The 20,178-nt window shown below is 46.8% G+C and overlaps 1 protein-coding gene across 1 annotated transcript in view; it reads right to left on the minus strand.

Moving 5' to 3' along the window:
• The window catches only part of col27a1a (collagen, type XXVII, alpha 1a), a 60,377-nt gene that overhangs the window by 22,511 nt on the left and 17,688 nt on the right, over window positions 1-20,178 (minus strand). Inside the window, exons 5-15 of the mRNA XM_047570237.1 lie at window positions 18,564-18,617; window positions 16,712-16,765; window positions 16,515-16,568; window positions 10,196-10,240; window positions 8,724-8,777; window positions 8,353-8,397; window positions 7,191-7,244; window positions 6,425-6,469; window positions 3,568-3,621; window positions 1,805-1,849; window positions 115-168 (exon numbers count right to left, since the gene is read on the minus strand). Of these exons, the coding sequence (XP_047426193.1) occupies window positions 115-168; window positions 1,805-1,849; window positions 3,568-3,621; window positions 6,425-6,469; window positions 7,191-7,244; window positions 8,353-8,397; window positions 8,724-8,777; window positions 10,196-10,240; window positions 16,515-16,568; window positions 16,712-16,765; window positions 18,564-18,617 (558 nt within the window). The remainder of the gene's footprint in view (window positions 1-114; window positions 169-1,804; window positions 1,850-3,567; window positions 3,622-6,424; window positions 6,470-7,190; window positions 7,245-8,352; window positions 8,398-8,723; window positions 8,778-10,195; window positions 10,241-16,514; window positions 16,569-16,711; window positions 16,766-18,563; window positions 18,618-20,178) is intronic.

The raw sequence follows: 20,178 nt of genomic DNA on the forward strand, positions 1-20,178 counted from the left end.
TTTCCACGCGCTAGATTTATATCTCACATAAAATAATTACAAGGCAGTCTAAACAAGACAGTGTAAGACAGTGAAGTCAACCATTTCCATGTGTGTGTGTGTGTGTCAGATTACCTTCAGTCCATTAGGTCCTGGAAGGCCCATCTCTCCCACTGGCCCCATATCACCCTGATGCCAGAAGAGACAAGATAAACCAGATTCACGTTCAACAATCACACACACGCACACACACACACATATGAAGCACGGATGAACACATGCGGCTCAGGCTCTTGAAATGTTATCAGAGGAACGCACATACAATTAGTGCAGCATCTCGCTTTCATTAAACGCATGAATGAATTCATTGTGTAGCTTCCAGATTATTCATGTGGTTATCACAAACAACGCAAAACAATGGGCGATAATATATTTCAGGGGGGTGGGGGTGAGAGCAGATATTGCAGTCAGAAGCCAAAGCCTGAATCAAAGAGAGGCTTTGGCTCAGCGAATATCTATCTGCCGAACAGGGGCCGTGCGACGGAGGATGTCATTAAGCGCACGCCGCAAAAATGTCACTCGCTGCGAGTTCGGCATCGGCGGCTCCGAACGTAGAAAGTTTCGCCTTCCTCGCAACCTAATGCCTGATGAGTGAAGTCATACAGTATCCCACTGCAGCGCCTATGAGGCGGGCAGAACTCTAAATGACCCGATCACACTTAAGTGTTCCTTTCAACAGCAGCTGCTCTGCCCGAAATGCACAAAGAAACGCAATATACTAGAGAGTATAGTGGTTTTAATTGAATTCAGGTTTCTGGATTTGTTTTATTTATTTATTTATTTATTTATTAGCTGTGCCTGCCAGAGGGGGCAGCAAGGTTCGCATGCTGGCCAGTGCAACTACCTCCCCTCCTCTCTCCATCATGTCAAAGGAGGATGAGAAGAAGACGGCACATGAAAGATACTTTACACTGATATTTAAAATAAAGACAGTTAAATATAACAGCGGTGCCCTTCTATCTTCCGATTGGTGCATTAGTAAGTGAGTCTAGACACTTCTCTCAAAGCTGAGGGCCTGCTGCAGTCCCCGGAGAACAGGGATTTGTATATTTATATATTTTAAAGTGCAGCGCAGCGCCCTGTACGCTGAGCTGGGTCGGATGGATGCAGAAGACACGGAGCTGAGAGCAGAGCTGTAATCACAGAATCCTCCAATTACAGGCCCGCCGCCGCCGGCGGAGGCCTAGAATAGACCAGGAGGAGCGGCAGCGACGGGCGAAGACGGGACACGACAAGAGAAACCAAAGGAGACATTATAATCAGGCACAATTATGTGGCTGTCGGGCTGGGCAGGCATGGAGGACAAGGTGATGGGTGGGCGGAGGCAGGGGGGCAGATCCTGACCCCGAAATACTTAATAGGACGGGAAATTTAGGAGAGGGCAAGATGCAGTGTTAAAGATCGATCAGCCTGTGGATAAGGCTCATGTACTGTACGTCAGGTGAGAAAATGTTATTTTTTAAAAATAACATCGTCCTCTGTCCTCGAGTTGAAAAACCAGCCGCTTTGTTTGTTTTGAATTTGTTCACAACGACAAAAAAAAAAAAAAAAATGTGGTTAGGTTCCCACCGAAGTGACTGGCAGTGTAAATGATGATGGGAGCTAATTGAGGGTGTTTATTCAATTAAGCAGACATATTCGGTTTCACTTAAACACAGTCTCCTACAGCTATGTACTTACGGAGCAAGCGTCTGGGGAAAAGAAGACATTTAGAGTAAATACGGCAAAGCAGACCAGACACAGAAACGCACAAACTGCTACTCACAATAAGTCCAAGAACTCCGTTTGGACCGGGGGCTCCTAGGTTACCCTGGAGGGGAAAGAGGGAGCAAGTGAGATGAAGGGAGCAGGTTTTGTGGGTTATTGGCTTTTTTTTTTTTTTTTTAAAACAAACATGCTCAAAAAGAGTGGCTCAGTGTTCATCGCGGCTTATGAGAGGGAGCTGTGTGCATGTGCCTGAGGTGAAGGTGGAGGGGGACGGGGAAGAGCGCGTCGTCCCAATGTGGCTTTTTCAAATATGCGCGTTCCCTCTCACACCATCTCTCAAGACAGTGAGAGACAGACAGAGGTTTTGTGCAGACACTCGCGGACCCCGGAGGATGCGTCCCAATAACGGGAATCTCCCGATTTGTTCTTCAGCGCCACCAGCAGGTTGAGGTTTAGATTTGAATCCAGCGAAATTTCTCAACATTTAGCGGATGAGCGGGTTCACTCTAATCTACCCCAGTGGCCTTTAATGTTTCCTGCTGCCTCATCACATATTGTTCTATGAATTTAAGGAAAGGTTCCATCCGACACAGTCACTCTGAGGTTTCACATCAACCCTTAACTATACTTTATGTGGTGTTAGGCGTCAGGCCGCTCCTGTCAGCGGTTTTAATGTTGTGGCAGATCGGTGCACACCCAACTCGAGCCAACTTGATGGCCGAGAGGTCAGCCGTTTCCAGTTCGACTTCCGGGAGGCCTCTGCTGCACTGCATTCCTCCGCTCTCTTCCATGTTTCCTGTCTCTTCCTGGTCCGACTATCAATTAAATGCAAAAATACCATTCTCACTCTCAGGGAACTTTCCCCTTTGTGCCACTTTGTTTTGCACGAGTAACTTTTCTTTTCTTTTTACACGCAGAAACAGAAAAACGAGAACATGCAAAACACATTGCATTGTGTTCCATCAGCTTATTGTAGAGGCCATTCCAACTATAAACGAGCATCATGAGTCCAGTGCATCATCTACACTCAAGATGAGCCTTACTCTCAGGGAAAAAAAAAAAAAAAAAAAGCAACAGGATTAAGAAGGAATTTCTCAGTGGTTCACTTTCAGGACGTGTGAGTGAAGTGTTTCTTTAATGCATGAACGCGCTTTATGTTTATTATGTATTTCAGAGTGTGTTTAAGAGCAGCTCGCGGATGTGTTTATGTTTTTATTTTAGCGGTTTCCACTCTGACTGATGAAGTGCTACATTCGTAAGAACGACACCATAAACCAATAAAACGGCGAGAAAGCTCAAATCAGATTAAGTGATGTCTTCCATATGGACCGAAACCTGCCGCGCGGAGTTTGCTGACCCATCGTTTCTGAGCCTGGAACAATTAAACCCCGTTACGTCATTCGTTATTCTTGGATATCACCTCCTATTAATACTTCATGAGAGTGTTGGTGGTCTTTCTTTTTTTTCTGAATGGAATGGAAAAGGTTGCATTTGCCACTGGTTTCTCTCTTACTGTAATGCTGCAGGTTTCGGGGGAAGAGTGAGTGCCAAGTAAAATTAACTGCAGCAGAGGAAGGCATGGGATGAAATTAAATACAGTAGTAAAGCCGGTCGAAAGGCAACTTCAAACAAAACAGAAAAACAGAGACAAAACTGCCGGACCTCCACATGATTTAACCACCGGCGCTAGCCAAAATGTCACAGCAGAAAACCCCGGGGGGAGTGTGTGAAGTCTGTGCGTGAGGGGGGAAACCACCGCTTTCAGTTTCATGTGGATTGGTTATGAAGTCAGGTGTTGCGCATGGTGAGTGTTTGACATACGGGCTCTCCATCTGCTCCCGGTGGCCCTCTCTCCCCGAAGTCCCCTGGAAACCCCTGAGAACAGAGAGAGACAAGCTTTTATGTTTGGCTCTGCACACCTATTAAATTTAAGAGTCCTGTCCAATAAATGTAAGCATCCTGTTGCTTCATTAAATCTGGGACAACAGATTTTTTTTGTTTTTTTTGTTTTTTTGGGGGGCCTCTCGGTGGCAGCAGACAGTCGTAAAGGCAAACGCTGGAATTTTTAGCCAACGCTCGCTTATTAACACATCCAGCATTTAACGGAGCAAGTTATGAACGAGGCATCTGTGTTTTTAGCTGCTGAATGCTTCCGAAATGGTCTCCAGGTATTCGCTAACGACGGCCGTCTGTCACTCGGTGCTGATTAAGCAGCATGCGGCCTGCTCACTGCAGCCTAAGACTAAGCAATGGGGGGGGAGAACGATAAGAGAAAAGCAAAACAATAAGCTGAGAGACGGCCTAAAGCTATTTCGAAATCATGCAGCCAATAAAAATGTTTTTGGTTACCGTCTCTTTAATGTATAGCATTTAAGTTAAAACGTCCCAGTAATTATATTGATGGCGCAGACGTGTTTACAGACACTCAGTGCCACCAGTGCATAATGTAGAAGAGTAAATCATTATATCGTCAACCGTGGAGTCGTATTTACAGAGAACATGTTCACAAACACCGCCGACTTAACGGCTGACTGCACGAGAGCGCTACTGCTGCAATAGTGCGTCAATTATAATCATTTCCCAGGGTCAAATATAGCGTTAAACATAAAGTCATTTGAAATATGTGCACAGTAAGAACATAATGGCTCCATTAGAGGCATTAAATCCATCAGCTGTAGGGTGTGTACAGCTACTTTGACTGAGTGCACTTTGTAAAGGCAAGGAAGGAGGGAGACCACGAGCCAAGCAATTACTCTGTCCGTTTAGGAGTAAATTGGAAGCTAATCTGAGCTACGCTACTAACAGTTGGCGGTGCAGAAAAAGAGAAGAAACCGCACAAGAGCCAACGCACTTGAGAAACCGAGACCGTTCTGACGCACTCATAATGGATAGGTTCTGCAGCCCTGGCCTCAGCGCATTGTTTCAAAACGCTGATTACTGCTACCTTCAGAAAATGTCAGTTATTTCTGTAAGAGCAGAGATGACTCCGATATACAGCATGTATATTTATTTTGAAATACAATCTGCTGACTCAAGACAGATCTTTGTTTGTTTGAAAATTAGCCTCAGACATTTTTTTTTCTCATTTTTTTCTTTTTCAGTCCAAGAATAAAGCCCATTTTGTCTTTTTGAGGTTTGTAGAGCAGTTTCAGGACCTCCCACGGAAAAAAAAAGAAAAAAAAAGCAAGCTAGAGTGGGGTCAGTGTTATGAATGAACCTGCATTATGGTGCTAAATTATAGAGTGCGGCACGAGTGCAGCCGAAATCCACGAAGCATGACAGCGACCCAAAAGATGAATCACACAGCTGTCACCGCTGCGGCACAAACTAAGGACGAATGTGGGAAACGCTCCCTTTGCCAAGTACTTAAAAAGCCTTTGAGGGGAGTCACATGCGATTTTAGTGTATCTCTGCTTTTACATGATGTCAGACAGCCCCCGGATCAAATGGCAGGAGCACTCGCTGGCAGATACGAGGTGAAAAAACAAAAAAAACTGCAGCTGATGAGTGTGATAGAGACAAACAGATACAGCCCAAATGGAGAGCTATTGGCATTAGGCTTTGGAAACTTTTTGGTTTTATGTTATATCTATTCTAGTCTCAGGTATAGATCGCAGGCCGCGCGACTCTGCGCGCGCTTCCTCGACAGAGTTCAAGCTCCATGCTACGCTCATTAAAATGTCTGGCTTAGGCTCTGCTGCTTTTTTTCTGCTCCATCAGGGAGCACAAGCATAATCTCTCCGGGATTATCTTGCTAAGTTTCCTATAGCTTTCCATTTTTCGGAGAGGTGGTGATATATGCATGTTTTCCACTCACGTCTCCAGTTGCTTATCCCGCTCCACTGCACCTTGGATACTCTCACGAGCCGTGCCAAAAAAAAAAAAAACGGCCGAGGTGTTTCGGAGAGCGGCTCGTGAGTCTTGTCGTGCGGCCCTGTTTCAGAGCGAAAAAAAATACGCACGCCGCACAAAAACCTAACGCTAACAAACCTTCACAAATTTGCACCCGGAGCTGCTTCCAGCGCGTTTGACTGCTCACAAGCGCACTTCTAAAAAAGCCCTCGCGCTAAGAGGACAGCGGCCCGCTTGCGTGTGTGCGGACATTTTTTGGCCTATAAATGCCTTATTTACTCAAAAGCCAATAAGCAACAGCTGCAGAATGATCTCAGCCGCCTGTTTAAGGGTTGCACTCTCTGTCTATAACACTCCGTCAGGGCTGACTTTGAACACTATCTGACACACACAGCAGAATCAGCGGCTTCCTCCAAATGGCTTGGATCCATGCTGGGGGGGACCGAAAAGCCCTTTACTCCAACAAAAGCCTTTTTCTTGTTGCATCCAAGACCCCGACATGAGGCTAGTGGGACTCCGCTGCACTCGAGTCTGCAGTTAACCCTTCCAGCGGCAATGGAAACACTGAGCTGTCTGAAACTGTGACGTAAATGCGGCCCTTATAAATGTTCACATGTGCAAGTGTTGCAGTCTCTGCAGCAGGAGGTCTAAACATGACCCAAATAAAGGAAATAACTGTAAAACCTCAACAAAACGAAAAGAAAAATAAATAACGGGGATAAAATGAGCTCTCTGGTCGGCATGCAGCTTTGGCAATCTATACAGTCAAGGTTAAAATCACACTTTGGAAAGATTATCTGTAAAGTATGTTGAGACAAAACTTTACCGGCCTACCCATCTTGCCCCTCTTCCCTGGTTCGCCGGGAATGCCCTGCAAATTTTCAAATGAGAGAGAGCAGAGGTGGAATAGCACACAGAGCAGAAGGGGTAAAGGAAGACAGAAAAACACAGAAAAAAAAAGAGAGAGAAGGTCAGCCTTTACGTAAAACACCATAGCGTAACCAAAACATAACACTCTCGGGCATAACCGTGTCAAGTCCAAAACACACAGTTTTCAATTTAAATAAGCCTCTCTCATCTCCTGCCTCAGCAGATGTGGGGAGCAGCTGCCATCGTCCAAGCGAACATTTCTCAAGCCTGTTACGGGAGGATTTAGGCCTCCATACTGTACGTACATATGTTGAGCTAGCGCACATTTCTTCTGGGAAAAAAGCCGGACACTGTCACTTGTAAGTGCGGCTGAGGTGTAAAGGGATCCTGACTACACTGACGTAACCACCTGGAGCACGTAGGCTAATCGCTCCGCTTTTCAGAAGGTGTACGGAAGGAGGAGGCATTGATGAGTTCAGGCGGTTCAAAGGCTCAAAGAGGGGGCTTTTATTGTGTGAGTCATCAACGCTCCCACACGGCAGCATCACCAGACAGCTGGGGACTGTTTCTGAAATCCTAACAACAACAAGACAGCTGAATGAAATGCCGGGGAGCGCCACTGTTGACATCCTCGCGGGGCGATTTGCGCTCCGTTCACGTCGCGTTTTTTTTGTGACTGTGTTTGAGAGGGGGGGGGGTGTGCAAGTGAAAATGTAACTCACTCTTTCGCCATCAGGCCCGGGCAGGCCAAAAAGCCCCGGGATTCCAATGAAACCCTGCAGGAGAGGAGAGGAGAGGAGAGAGGAGGAGAGAGGAGGGACACGGACGTGAGTGCTTGGATGCAGCGAAAGCAGCGGGAAGAACGGCAACTCCCAACTGGCTCTAGGTTCTGAGTGACAGGGGGCCGACGGTGGATAGGATGGGCTTCCACGAAGAACCAAGCCATGAGGCAAGTGTATATGCCCATGGACTGCATGGTGCTGGCTTCCACGATGTAGTCCAAGGGCACATACCCTCACGCCAGGGATCTCTGAAGATAGCCAGGACATCACAGTGGGCTGTCAGTACAGTGGAGACACACACAGAGGAGGAAAACAAGCACAAACACCACAGTTGAACACCAGAGGAGGAGACGATGAGTTAGCGGGGAGCGTGAGTTGAGCAGGTTTATGTATACACAATGTGGAATACGCTGCAAAAGAGAGGGCAGGACGTATAGAAAGGTGGCTCAGTGAGAGCGAGAGAGGGGACTAGAATGTCTCCTTAAGACAGCAGGGCCTCATACGGAGCTTAAACAGGAAATTCCAGCCAGTGGGGGCAGGGGGAGGCTCCGGAGCAGCCAAGGGGAGCTGATAAAGAACCTTTATTGGAACGCAACATAAAAATCGGATTGTGTCCATGAGCCTGTGTGTGTGTGTGTGTGCGTCTCTGATTGTGTATCTTAAGGGTGTGTGTTTGTATGCGGGGGCTTATCAACAGCCAGCCTTTCAGCGAAGGTCTGTATACAGTTACATAATGTTTACCTTGCAAGTAAAGGCTCCTAAGTTTAGCACGTCGTTAATAGCGGCACACACGCTGCTCGGGCGGGCATGAATGTGTTCGTGTGTGCAGCGGTCGGACGCCGGCGCACCTGAGTGCACGCATGCTCTCACGCGCGCATGCATTCGGATGTCGTGGCCTCGGCGTGCACATGCATGCTCTCATGCGACACAGGGTTTGCAGCACAACACGTTGAATATTTGAGGCTTAATTAAACGGGCTTCTGAGGGAGGTTTGCAGCGTTCGTGTCACTGAGCGGTCACCGACGCAGCACCGGTGGCTTTTGGAGAGCAACAATCAAACTTAAGCGGCAACGTTTGAAGGGATGAAGGTGAGGTTGCTTACCCGGACACCTTTGGGCCCCGGTGGTCCTATTGGCCCTGGTAAACCCTGAAAATCAAATAGAGGAACCTTATTTAATTAGCTCAACAAGTTAACCAGAGTATTCATTTACCCATGTCGGGACAAAGTCTACAACTTCCAGTATAATATAATGTATTTCAAATCACTTTTTAAAGCACTATATATATAGCACCATAGAGGGGATGTGCACATGAACAGGAACAGTAACACTTTTTTCATAAAACAACTCCTCAGTTTAGTATCCAACACCCAATGATTCATCAGTTCAACATAACCTGATTCTACTTGGCCTTCTGCCCTTTACTACGGCCCTGACTACAACTGTACCAGTCACAGCAGAGGATTTACTGCACCTGCCTGCCAGGATAACCTTTGGCACCTGGGCTTCCGATCGGACCCTGCTCTCCCTGCAGGGAAGAAAGAAAGAGAGCCGGGGGGGGGGGGGAGGAGAAGAAGTGGGGTTGGGTGATCAAAATTACAGTAGCACAAACACACAGGCAGTTTGTTCTGGGCAGTAGTGAATGGAGGGGGCAGGCGGAGCAGACTGTACACAGAAGCAGGTTGTGTCCGGGAGCTTGAGCATTTACGTAAAACTTCTTTTTTAGACGCGCAGCCACGAGGCCGCTTGCCATTCCATCTCTTGGATAAATATAGTGTTGCTAGTTAAGAACCAAGACAAGAATTTGGCGAAAGCGGTGTTTGGAGATTTAACGCTGAACGCTGGTGTATCACAGTAACAAAGATCCATCCACACTTTAAGCGCACCAGCTGCCCTCTGCTTCCAATGGGGTCCACGAGGCCAAACAGTTGTGCTTATTACTCAGTCACTATTGCTATGGTGACGTACGGCCAGAGCTGTGATCATCATCATCAGTAGAAGCTCTGTGGGAAAGAGGGGGGCGTTTAAAGGAGGACAGGGTGAGAGGACATAACAGTGGTTGAGAAAGACGGCTTGTCCTCCGTGATGAGTGGTACGGGAACTCCTTTGGCTCGCGATGACGTCAGCCTGAAGATGAGGATTCACTAGAAGCCGTGTGACGGTGAGCGGGAATGTTCCACTCTCCTGGTCATGACGAAGGTCTTTCCTCAATACAAACAGTAGTATGGCCAAGCCTGACTGAAAATAGCCCTGGACACAAGGCCGGACGCTCCACGCTTAAAATAGTCCGACCTAAACAGCTCCTCCCACTTAGCACCAAATAAAAGACTCCATTGAACAAGTTTTCCTCAGTTTGAAGAAGGACGGGCGGATAGGCGGATGGAGAAAATGAAACAGAAATAATAGTCTTGCTTAAGAAAATGCTGCAAAAGAGACTGATCACTGTTGACCTAGTTGGCCTGATCCGGTTCTCTTCTCTCTGTTTTCTCTGTCTTTGGCATCACTTTCTGATATCCTGGAGAGCATCGCTGCAGCGCAGCGCTTTGGCCAGATGTCTGTCCTCACCAGGGCTTCATAACAGGCTAATCTAATCTGGCTGCCCCGCAGGCATGCTTGGTGCGAGCGCACATACAGGACAGACGGAGAGGTTTAACGACCTGGGAGAGTACGAGAACTGAGCTTTTAAATAACTGGCACAGGTGGAGGGATGTGCATCAGTTAGAGAGAAGCATCTAAAAGCAATAAACAAAGAGCGGATCGCGCGGATGTTTCAATTAAAGTTAAAGACGGCGTTAAAAATGAGAACACCGCCGCGTCTTGGCACAACTTGACTGATGTAGAAATGTGCACTTATTGTAAGTGTGACGTTAATGGAATATGAAGAATAGGATAAACACGAGAGGAGACAGTTTACAGAATATCTGTGAAGTGGAAAAGGATACTTACGGGCTCTCCGGGGAGTCCAGGTGGGCCAGGGTAACCTTTCTGTCCCTGCAGAGACAACAATGAGGCAAATGAGCGTAAAAATGACGACAGGGAAGTGAAAGATGAAGGAGAGCTAAGTGAGTCTGAGGGAGTTGAGGAAAAGCCTAACAAACACTCGGTGTGTGGGAAAGACAAGTGGAGTTTTGTGCAAATTCCAACGTGAACATTAACGCTAACAGCACCAACAGACAAATTCTGTGCCATTTGCAAGGAATCAATCTGCCCCCTCTGACAGGGGATCAGAGTTTCCACTGGCAGAGTTCACAGAGCTATGGAGCTGGAGAAGCTGTGCCAGGATCATGGCATGTTGAGGATATAAATGCCTTCCTGTTTGAGTCAGATAGCACTGCAGCACCGAGTCCCTCCCACTGCAGGCAGGGAGGGCAGACACCACAACACTAAAAAGTCAGTCTGACACAGAGCCTTTCTCCAATTTTTTTGCTGACTCTAGCAACGCCAACCCCCAGCAAAGAGTGGAGAAAAGGCGAAATGAAAGGTGGAAAAACATGCCATCTCAGGTGACGGTTTGATTGAGCGAGAGAACAAGAGAAAAATGAGAAGAAACAGGGGGGGAAAAAAAACAGACATTCAAAATAAAAGGAAAGGCTCCTGTTGTCCCGTTTTCCTAAGCCACAGCTCCAGAGGATCAAGCCAGGGCTCCCAGAGTTCCCGTAAACCATCCTTTACCTCTGTCATCTGAGCGCAGCGAGGAGAAGAGGACGCAGCATCCCATACTCCCATTCTGTTACACGAACACTCTCGCCGGCCAACGGCTTCATGCCGGGACTTTAAACTTCCATCCTCAGCATTTAAAAACCACCTTCTGCACTTTAACAGCTCCAGCAACTGTGTCAACAATACACCTTTTTTTTTTTTTCCGTGCGATGAAGAATCACAGACCCGATCCTTAAACATTCTACGATTCCTTTTGCACAACAAATTGATGTGAATGAAATTATTTGATGGTCATTTAAGTGTGTCTGAATCTGAAGGTGTTCATACGGACTTCAACCACTGGACTGATGTAAGATTTAAGTTTTCCGTGCGCCTAACCCTAACCCTTGACCATAAACATGTCTTTAGAAGGAGTAGTGACTTAAAGGCTTCCTCAGGCATGCAGATATATGTTCACGTGTGCACACACACACACAGTGATACATACACCTCGTTACGCTCCTTCTTATTACATGGCTTACTTATAGTACAAACATGTGTAGTGGCTTATGTTCCCAAGCTGTGCTGTGAGGTCCTTTAGCCACACACACACACACACACACACACACACACACACACACTCAGTGGGTCCTAGGTATTAGCTGTAGCCCCTGAACCTCAGCTAGACCATCTCAGATCCTTATCTCACTCATTACAAACTCGCTAATGAGAGCAGCCATTCCCAGGGGCCTGCCTGTGTTTACAATGCCACTTGTTTAACGAACATGTGCGTCCAATCTGATAAAACCCACCAGAATGCTTCTCATTTACAACCAGCTCCCCGGTAGCACCCTATATAAGAACCACGCCCCCCCCCTCACTAAGCCGAGGAGAGCCCCCCGAGGGAAAAGCTAAGCGCATTTTCGGCAGAGGCCGAATAAAAGACACATTGTGACATGTCATCCCTCTTACCAGCTACTCTGCGCACACTTAACTTTGTGGGTGTTCAAGTAAGTACAGCCCTCGTGTCTTTTAAAGACGAAAAATTGCGTCTTCCAGGGTCTGCCTCCACTGGACAGCGCCTCGGTTGCAGTAATCTTCCACTCACCTCATTAATCTGTGCTTTCATCTCTCCACCTATAGCTCCCCCGGAATAACAAGGAGCCAGATGATTGCTCAGAGTAATCGCCTGGCTCCGTGCATATGTTGCATGTACGGCAGAACGTAAACCCTCCACACAGATGTCTGGCCGGGACAGACGAAACAAACAACTGTGTGAACCTAAGTGGACAATTTGGTTGAAATCTACCCAGTGGAAAAAAAAAAAAAAAAGGTTCCTCAACTCATCCCCCCATCTGAACCGCAGATTCAGGAGCAGGTTTGCTCGCATGCAGAATCACTATTAAGCGATGGAAGACGAAGCGATGATTTGTTGCACCACTTTTGAAACAAGCTAAGAAAATGATGGTTGATTTGAATTCTCGCATAATTATGATGATCAGTGTGTGGATTTGTTAGTTTGAACAGTGAGCAGGAGCTAAATGGAGAAAGTTTGGTTTGGAACGGAGCTTCAGACAGATTAATGTCATGCGATAAATTGTTCTTTGTAAATGCAGAAAACCAGTATGATTAAACGCCCTGTCTACCCTTTGCGGGGAAATTACAGTATATCCTTCTACTTTGTATGAGTACAAAGTAGAAGGGATATGGTTGGTGCCAAAGTACGGTTTGTGCTGCATTTGGAATCTCCAGTCCGAGGATTGATTTATAACACCTTTACGCACACACCTGTTTTTGTTGCATGCTCAGTGCGCCGCGTGGAAACTTATCTGTGCCAAAGTACCTCACCATTGTGCTACCCTGAAACCCTCACATATGTGGCACACGGCATATGTGAAAAACACATGTACCATAGACTTCTTATAAACAAAGACCCAACGTAATGTGTCTCAAGACAGTCGTTTCCCCACAAACCACCGAGTCTGGGTGAGTGTTTATGGATTGGTTTCCAGTTGTCTAGCTTCAAATTGACTTTCTAACTAACTCCATATTGACTCAATAAAGACTTGAAGTCTTTAAAACTGTGGACATGTCTGACCTAATGACACAACTTTTCTGCACGATGTCCAGCTTTATACATTCATTACTTCAGCTCAGTGGTGGCGATATCCACAGCACCTGCACCTGTTAGGCTCCAAGAAGCAGAATGAAAAATCCTACTATGCTATAGCTGTTTCTTATGAGCTGTTTGAATCTATAATGATACGTGCAAATCTATCATGCTACTACAAAGAGTCACCTCAAAACCCAAAGCTACACTTTGTGGCAGAAGAAAATAAAGCACTGAGATGTTTTAAGTGAATAATTTGACAGGTGTGGAAAGGAAAAATAAAGTTCTTTTGATTTATTACCAGATAACTCAATAGACTACCAATCCGAGAAATGAGTCTTTAGACAGGAGGTGATTAGCTTAGCATAGGCTGGCATTAAATGAAAGAAAGATGTTTGTCTTTTCTCAGCTTCTAACTTCTAAAACGGGGGTCTTCAGCGTTTTTCAGGCAAAGGAGGTGATGTGCAGACTGAAATTTAACGTCTTCTGAGTCCACTTGTCTCTTTACTACAACATGTTAATTTGATGTTAATGTGTATTTAAAGAAATTCAAATTTATAGGGCAATTTGTCCAATCAACCAAAGACTTGTTTTTGTAAACAACAGCTAGCTAGGCACTGACTTCTTCATGCTAAGATATGCCAACTGCATCCTAAGTGTGATCCGAGAGACACAGTCTGAAAACACTAGAAAATAACAATAAAAAAAAAACTGAACACTGAAGTTGATCCATTCATCTGGCTTTTGGCAAGAAAACAACATCCCCAAACTATTCATTTGATTATAAAAATGTGCAGAAAACATCCACCCAAGCACAAATATAATCGAATTAGATGCAAACTGCATCCAGATCTGCCCATCTGACTGCAGCAATGTGTATTTAAAACCCTGTAAACAGAAGCCACGGTGCTACTAGGCAGCGTGTCTTGGCTTTCACAAGGAAAAAGACCGGTGCAGAAAAAGAGGGACTGAAAGTGAGAAGACGCAGACCAGCTAGCCTTAGGATGGAGGCAGTAAGGTGAGACGTGTGGCTTGTAATGCGGCCTTGTAGCTGAGGTTTGGCTCTCCACGTGTCCCCTCTCCTTGACCCTGGCTGCCATACTGAAAAGCCATTCACAGTCTGTTTGGTAGAACAAATGTTGTACAGAGTGGAACATGCTTGGCTTGTCTGACGGTGTAAAATCGCACTCTGCTATCGCACTTTTGAAGCGCCACTGCTTTCCCCATTAAAGTTTTCCACGGGAAACCGGCAGTCAAATTCCAGAATTCCCGGTCGAAGCGTCAAGCTAAGGTTGATTTAAGGTCTGTATATTTGTCGGTGAATTTCGGTGTGTGTGTGTGTGTGAGAGAGTGAGAGAGAAACAGAGAAGGTAGAGGGGAAAAATATTTAGGAAAACAGAGGAAAAGCTGGTGTTGTCCCGTTTTCCTAAACCACTGAAATCCAAGCAAATGAGACACAGAAAATTTAGCAGCTAGAGGAGGATGAGGAGGAAGAAACAGCACATGGGTGTTTCAGGGTGGGCTAGTAGAGTTCAAAATGGCATCGACTCTGCAGCAGGCCTCACTCGGTGTCTCAGTGGAGCATCGGGCCTCGACACGCCAGGGACTTTCCACCTGAGAACAAAGCCTGCTTGACGCCGGCAGCGCTACTACAGTATATTTCAGCCAGTGACTCACACATCTGTCGCAGCGCTGCAATGCAATGCAGCACGGCGATTTATTAACATCAAGCGTGTAATTGAGTAGCGTACAACAACAGCAAGTCGCTGTTTGACTCTGAGCGGTGAAAAAGGAGGCTAATGAGCGTCTTCGTGTTTGTGTACGGAAAGGAAGCTGACTCTCTGCGGTTAATTTAACAAGTTTCCTTTACAGTCAACATGTCTGTGGTTCAGTGACCAATACCTGCGGCCTGCTCTGATGATGTCAAGTCTGTGTGTGTGTTGATGAAGTTGCTACGGCAACCGCTCCCCTAGAAAATGATGTCATTTTGATAAGTAGGGAGGGGGGGCGGGTTATGATGGGCCTTTGGGCGCCATTAAGACGATTTAAACGAACCTCTGCCACTCACCTCGGCGTAGGCAGGTAACAGCGGGAAGATGATTCGTTCCCTTCAAGGTGATAAACGATTTTGCCCAATCTGAAGCCAATCAGCTGTTACCTGCTTGGCTCACCGGGCTAGCCTTCTGATGGGCCTTTAAATCACTGCCATCTAGTTTGAAATGTTTTCCACCAGCTTTACGCTTTTTTCCACTCCGACTGAGCGTGTGTGAAAGAGAGAGAGAGACACACACACACACACACGCAGAAAAGCAGACTCCTAACAAAAGCCATATGTTGAGCTTGAGGTAGCTGCTGCAGAGCTCTGGGACCAAAGCAAATACATGCACCTCTGCTGAAATGTATACAGTCTACCTGCTATATTCAATTACTCGGCTACTTCCTCCGTTTCGCCCGAAACGCGTGCGGCGTTCGACTGCATTCCACGCGTGATGCGATTGAACCACCTTAATAGGATCTTTTCTTCTTCGCCAGACGTGTGTTTACGACTGTTTGTTTGGGAAAAGGTGGGAGTGATTATTGTGGGGCAGACCTGGCAAGCAAACACGTATAGAGAAAAAAAAACAAAACGCATCATCTGCTATGTAAATGACTTTTGTTTCTATAAAACTGATCGAACGCTTACTGTAGTTTGGTTTGGTCGCTTGCATTTTTCTTCCTACCAGAAGCTGGCAGAGGCCTTTTTGTAAACACTTAAAACCATTTACCAGTAACTTTCAGCTATTTTATCCATTCATGAATCTCTGAGTATTAAACTATTAGAACCATTTACCCATTACTTACAGTTCTCTGCTAGAAAGCACACATGGTTAATTGCAGCGGGAGCATGTAGTATTTCGGTGATTTGTCGGGAATCCCAGCTATATTTGTGCGTCTGTTTTATGTTTACTGACACACACAGGAATGCATTCATACAGCCACACACAATTCAGACTTTCCCTTGGATTTATGCTCGGCCTGTGCTTGCTACGCTCCCGTCCTCACACGCTCCGTTCCACATTTCTCTCCCTCGCGCCCATGAATCACTCAATTTGTGACTTAAGCTACATCTAAAACACTGGTAATTCTGTGTTTCAGCGCTCGAGTGCACAGTCGCCGTGTACAACCCCCCCTCCCCACACACCCCCACCCCCTCCCTTCATCTCTCATGACATCCTTCCTGCCAACTCTAAGTCCCTCTCTCTGTGCAGGATCCAGGGAACATGTGGAAGAAACGGCAAGCGCAGCACAAAAGGAGAGAGGGATGGAGAGAATTAGGACGGAGCAGACGAGGAGCGATCTCTCCAAAGATACAAGAACACACCAGGGTTATGAAGTGGTGACAGTGACTCATGCGTAGCCGCCGACTTTTCAAGAAGGAAGCTATTCAAAATTTGCAGATGCAGTAACACCGACGGGGCCTTTTCAAGATCAGCGCCCGTAACTCGATGAAAGGACTTAAGCAAAGCTGTGTCTTACCTTTCGACCTGCTTGGCCCGTCAGTCCCACCGGGCCGATAATCCCCGGGTCTCCCTGGATAACAAAGAATGAATCAAAAAAGCCGCCACAGAAGAATGATGTTTGCACAAACGGCACTCGTAAACGTGCGAGGGGCTCGCCAAACAGGATGTCGTTGCAAGCTAATGCAGCGTGTAAATAGAGGAGGGATATAATACCTTCTCTCCTTTAGGTGCCGGCCCAGGTGAGATGCCAGGGTCTCCTTTTCTCCCCTGAGAGAAAAAAGAAAAAAAACACAAAAGACAACATTGTATGTGTGAAAATATCCAAAATTATGTAATGAGTTTAATCCACAACGTTTGGCTAACTACCTGGGTTTTAATTTGGAAAATGTTTTTCTGTATAAATGACAGAAAGTTGATGTGACAAAGTTTTTTTTCTAAACAGAGCCCCTTCAGTCACACACTGCGAGCTTCATTGTCAGCAGGTAACAATAATGGGGCTGGGGCACATCAAAGCAAGCGATCGGAAATTACGCCGCACGCTGACTGCCTCTCTTTCCCCCTCGGGACTTCTGCCGTTTACAACTTTGTTTCATTTATTAACGATGAAAGGGGGAAAGATGTGTGCCGCGCTCCCCGAAACATCAAACACTTCATAATCTTCCTTTCAACGCGCTTGCCAGGTAGAAGAGGCCTGCTCTGAACCAGTCCCTCTAATAAAGTGCTCATTCACTGAGGCAGGATTTCAAATCCTTAATGGTTGTTTCTGTTCCTTGGTGTTTGTGCACATTAACATTTTAACTAATAAGAATTAGAGGTGCTTGTAGCAGGAGTATTCCTTTAACAGTTGAGCGTGTCACCAACCTTCACTTAAATATAGTTTGTTGTCTAAATGGTATGAGAAGGGGCCACAGATGACCTCTACTGGTGTGATATTGTCTTGTCATTTATTTAAAAAAAAAATGGAATAGTCCATTCAGACAATTATTGGTGACAATAAAAATCTGAGAACACCATTCTCATGCCTGCATGGTAAATATGATCCTAGAGCCAGCACACAGCTTAAATCCAAGCGAAAGGGAGAGCTGATCTATTGTCAACCGGTGCTGTCAAGGCCGACAAAGTCCATCCGATACCCATTGTTTATGCTAAGCTAAGCTAACCGGCTGCTGGCGGTGGTGAGTATTTACTGTCGTGTCGTTTAACTCCAAACGGTGAAGTGAACAAGCGCGTTTCCCAGGTACGTGGCAGACGGAAGGATGGGAAGGAGGTTGGAGCGGAGACGGACGGGGTCGCGGCTGTGCTAATGGGGGGTGGACGGCGCGGCCACTGTCATCATTTGAGCAAGGCATTTTTATAATGCACTTTAAATACAGCTACTGCTCCTCGCTTTGTCCTCTGAGCACACAGCGTCGGGGGTCAAGGGTGTTTGCGAAGGCATAGCTCAGGCCAGGGAATCACACGAGGGGGACGCGGGGAATTTGTCTTGGGAAGGGTCACCTCCTGTTCAGCGAAAGAATTGGACAGATTTATTTGCTGAGGTCTCACTTTCTGACTTGTAATGTCTTTCCCTGGAGCTCTGATAAATCACTTCAACCTTCCTGGTGGCAAGGTAGCGTTTCTCTCCACTTGAGTTGCAGTGGAAGTGCGAGCACATGAATACAAGAGGATGTTTTGTCTATGCAAAGAATCTGAATTTTAATTAAAATATAAATAAAACACTGCCTTGGATGAACGCATCAACTTCTCAGTGTTAAGCACCACCGGTGTTTGTCTCAAGCTGTAGGTATGACGGTCCCACCGTGAACTTAGACAGCCCCGATTCCCGAGCCATAAAACTCCATTACCCCTTGTTTCTCTTTATGGATTCCAGCTGATAAAGAAAAACTGAAAATGCAACGCGTCCTCTGAGGAGTCATTCGCACCAGAGGCAAGAGGAGATCATAAACAGGGGCAGGTACGTAGTCGTGTAAGCGTTTCATGTGGAAAAATCAACATGGCTGCTGGGCTCTTGGCAGAAAAAGAAAGGCTCCCTTGTGATCACGAGTTAGGCCGAGAGTGTGTGTACCTTGAGTCCGGGTGGACCAGGTGGGCCAGGGTTTCCATGGGGACCAGGGGCGCCCTGCGGAGAAGCCAGAGAGAGGGAAACATAATCAGAAGGTGGCGGAGATATCAATCTCCGTATTGTGATAGAGCTGTGGCTTTGCTACTGTGAATGAGACCAGAGAATTGAGGGGGTGGGGGCAGGAGGGGGGGCTGTCTGGAGAACCTCAGCCTTCATGCTATTTTAACCTATTTTCCTATATGTGTGTGTGAGTCGGGGGTGAGGTATTTGGGGTTGGTGTTGGGGGTAGTGCTTATGGAAAATGGGGCTCTCAGGAGGAGTTGCTTCACCATATGGATGTGGTTTCCCTGCCCACCCCCTCCACCCTGTTGCCTCACACTCAACTACTCCCGCATCCTGTGCACAAAACACACACAAACAATCACTTGCATAGGCATCTTAACGAGCAATGCAGATCATCCCATATCACAACACTTTTGAATTCCTGCGCTGGTGTGCGTTTCTGTTCGCATTGGCAGTTGCTGAGGAAATATCTACAGTGGCAGAATATTGGTAACGTGAACCACCTCAATCTCTCCAGAAGCCCCCACGGGACAGTTCAGCAGAGCAAATTTGGAAGCCAGAGAGCGAATGCATCAATTTTTCTTCGGTTTGAGCAACAGCCTACAGACAGAAGCCTGGGGAGCTGCTAGGTCTCTGCCGTTCGTCTGTCTGACTGCCTGCCTCCTCTTCTTCTTCTTCTTCTGCTCCCCCCGAGTGCTTTCTCCCCGTCGCCCCTGGCCTCCACGCGATGTGGCACCCTTGGGCCCCTAACCTACCCCTGTCCTGGGTCAAGGGGTTGAGCGAGTCAGAAGAGAGGGTGGAGGGGAAAAAAAACTGCTGCTGCTTTAAGAGTCGGGTCACCGAGTTTCATTGAGGTGAGTCAAAACAAATCAGGAAGCCATTATGGTAAGCAATCTGGTCTGCAGCATCAAAGCTCAGCATCTACTGACATCCAGACAGACAGCTCTGTATTATCCCACAGAGAGAGAGAAAGGACCCACAGAGTGTGGGTGGGGTTACAAGGCTTGACAGAAAAAAAAACCCATTCAACTAAAGTTCAAAAACAGACACAGAGGTTGGATGCAGACAAGACGCCATAAATCCCCACTTTGATGGAAGTCACGTCTGATTCACTTCACTGAACCTCTCATGAATGAATAGAACATTACTAAGCGTGTGTTTGAGGTGCTGTTATCTCTTGGTTGAGTCACAGAACACTCACTTCCGCACGCTGACTAATGGAAGACGCAGCTCTGACATGTTCAGGAAACACATTCATTCCGAGGATTCTCAACTTTTTTAAAGATCTCCCGCACTCTTCCCCCCTTTCATTTTCGGTTTTGCGCGCAGCTGGCGTTCCTCGAGAGCCGTCGCGACGACGTTGAGGGGACGCCGCCGTGCCCCGAATAAACTTAAAACAAACGAGACATGTTTGAATTGCATGCTTCGAAATTAACCCTGCGGTTTACACCGCAGCCCGGGCAGCGCACTGGCAGGCACGGGCTGGCACCGACGCCCGCGCTCCTGCCTCCGTGTCGTGCCCCTCCGTCTCGTAACAGGTGTCTAATTAGAGAAG

This window comes from Mugil cephalus, chromosome 19 (genome assembly GCF_022458985.1).
Source record: "Mugil cephalus isolate CIBA_MC_2020 chromosome 19, CIBA_Mcephalus_1.1, whole genome shotgun sequence".
In the NCBI taxonomy this organism is placed as follows: domain Eukaryota; kingdom Metazoa; phylum Chordata; class Actinopteri; order Mugiliformes; family Mugilidae; genus Mugil; species Mugil cephalus.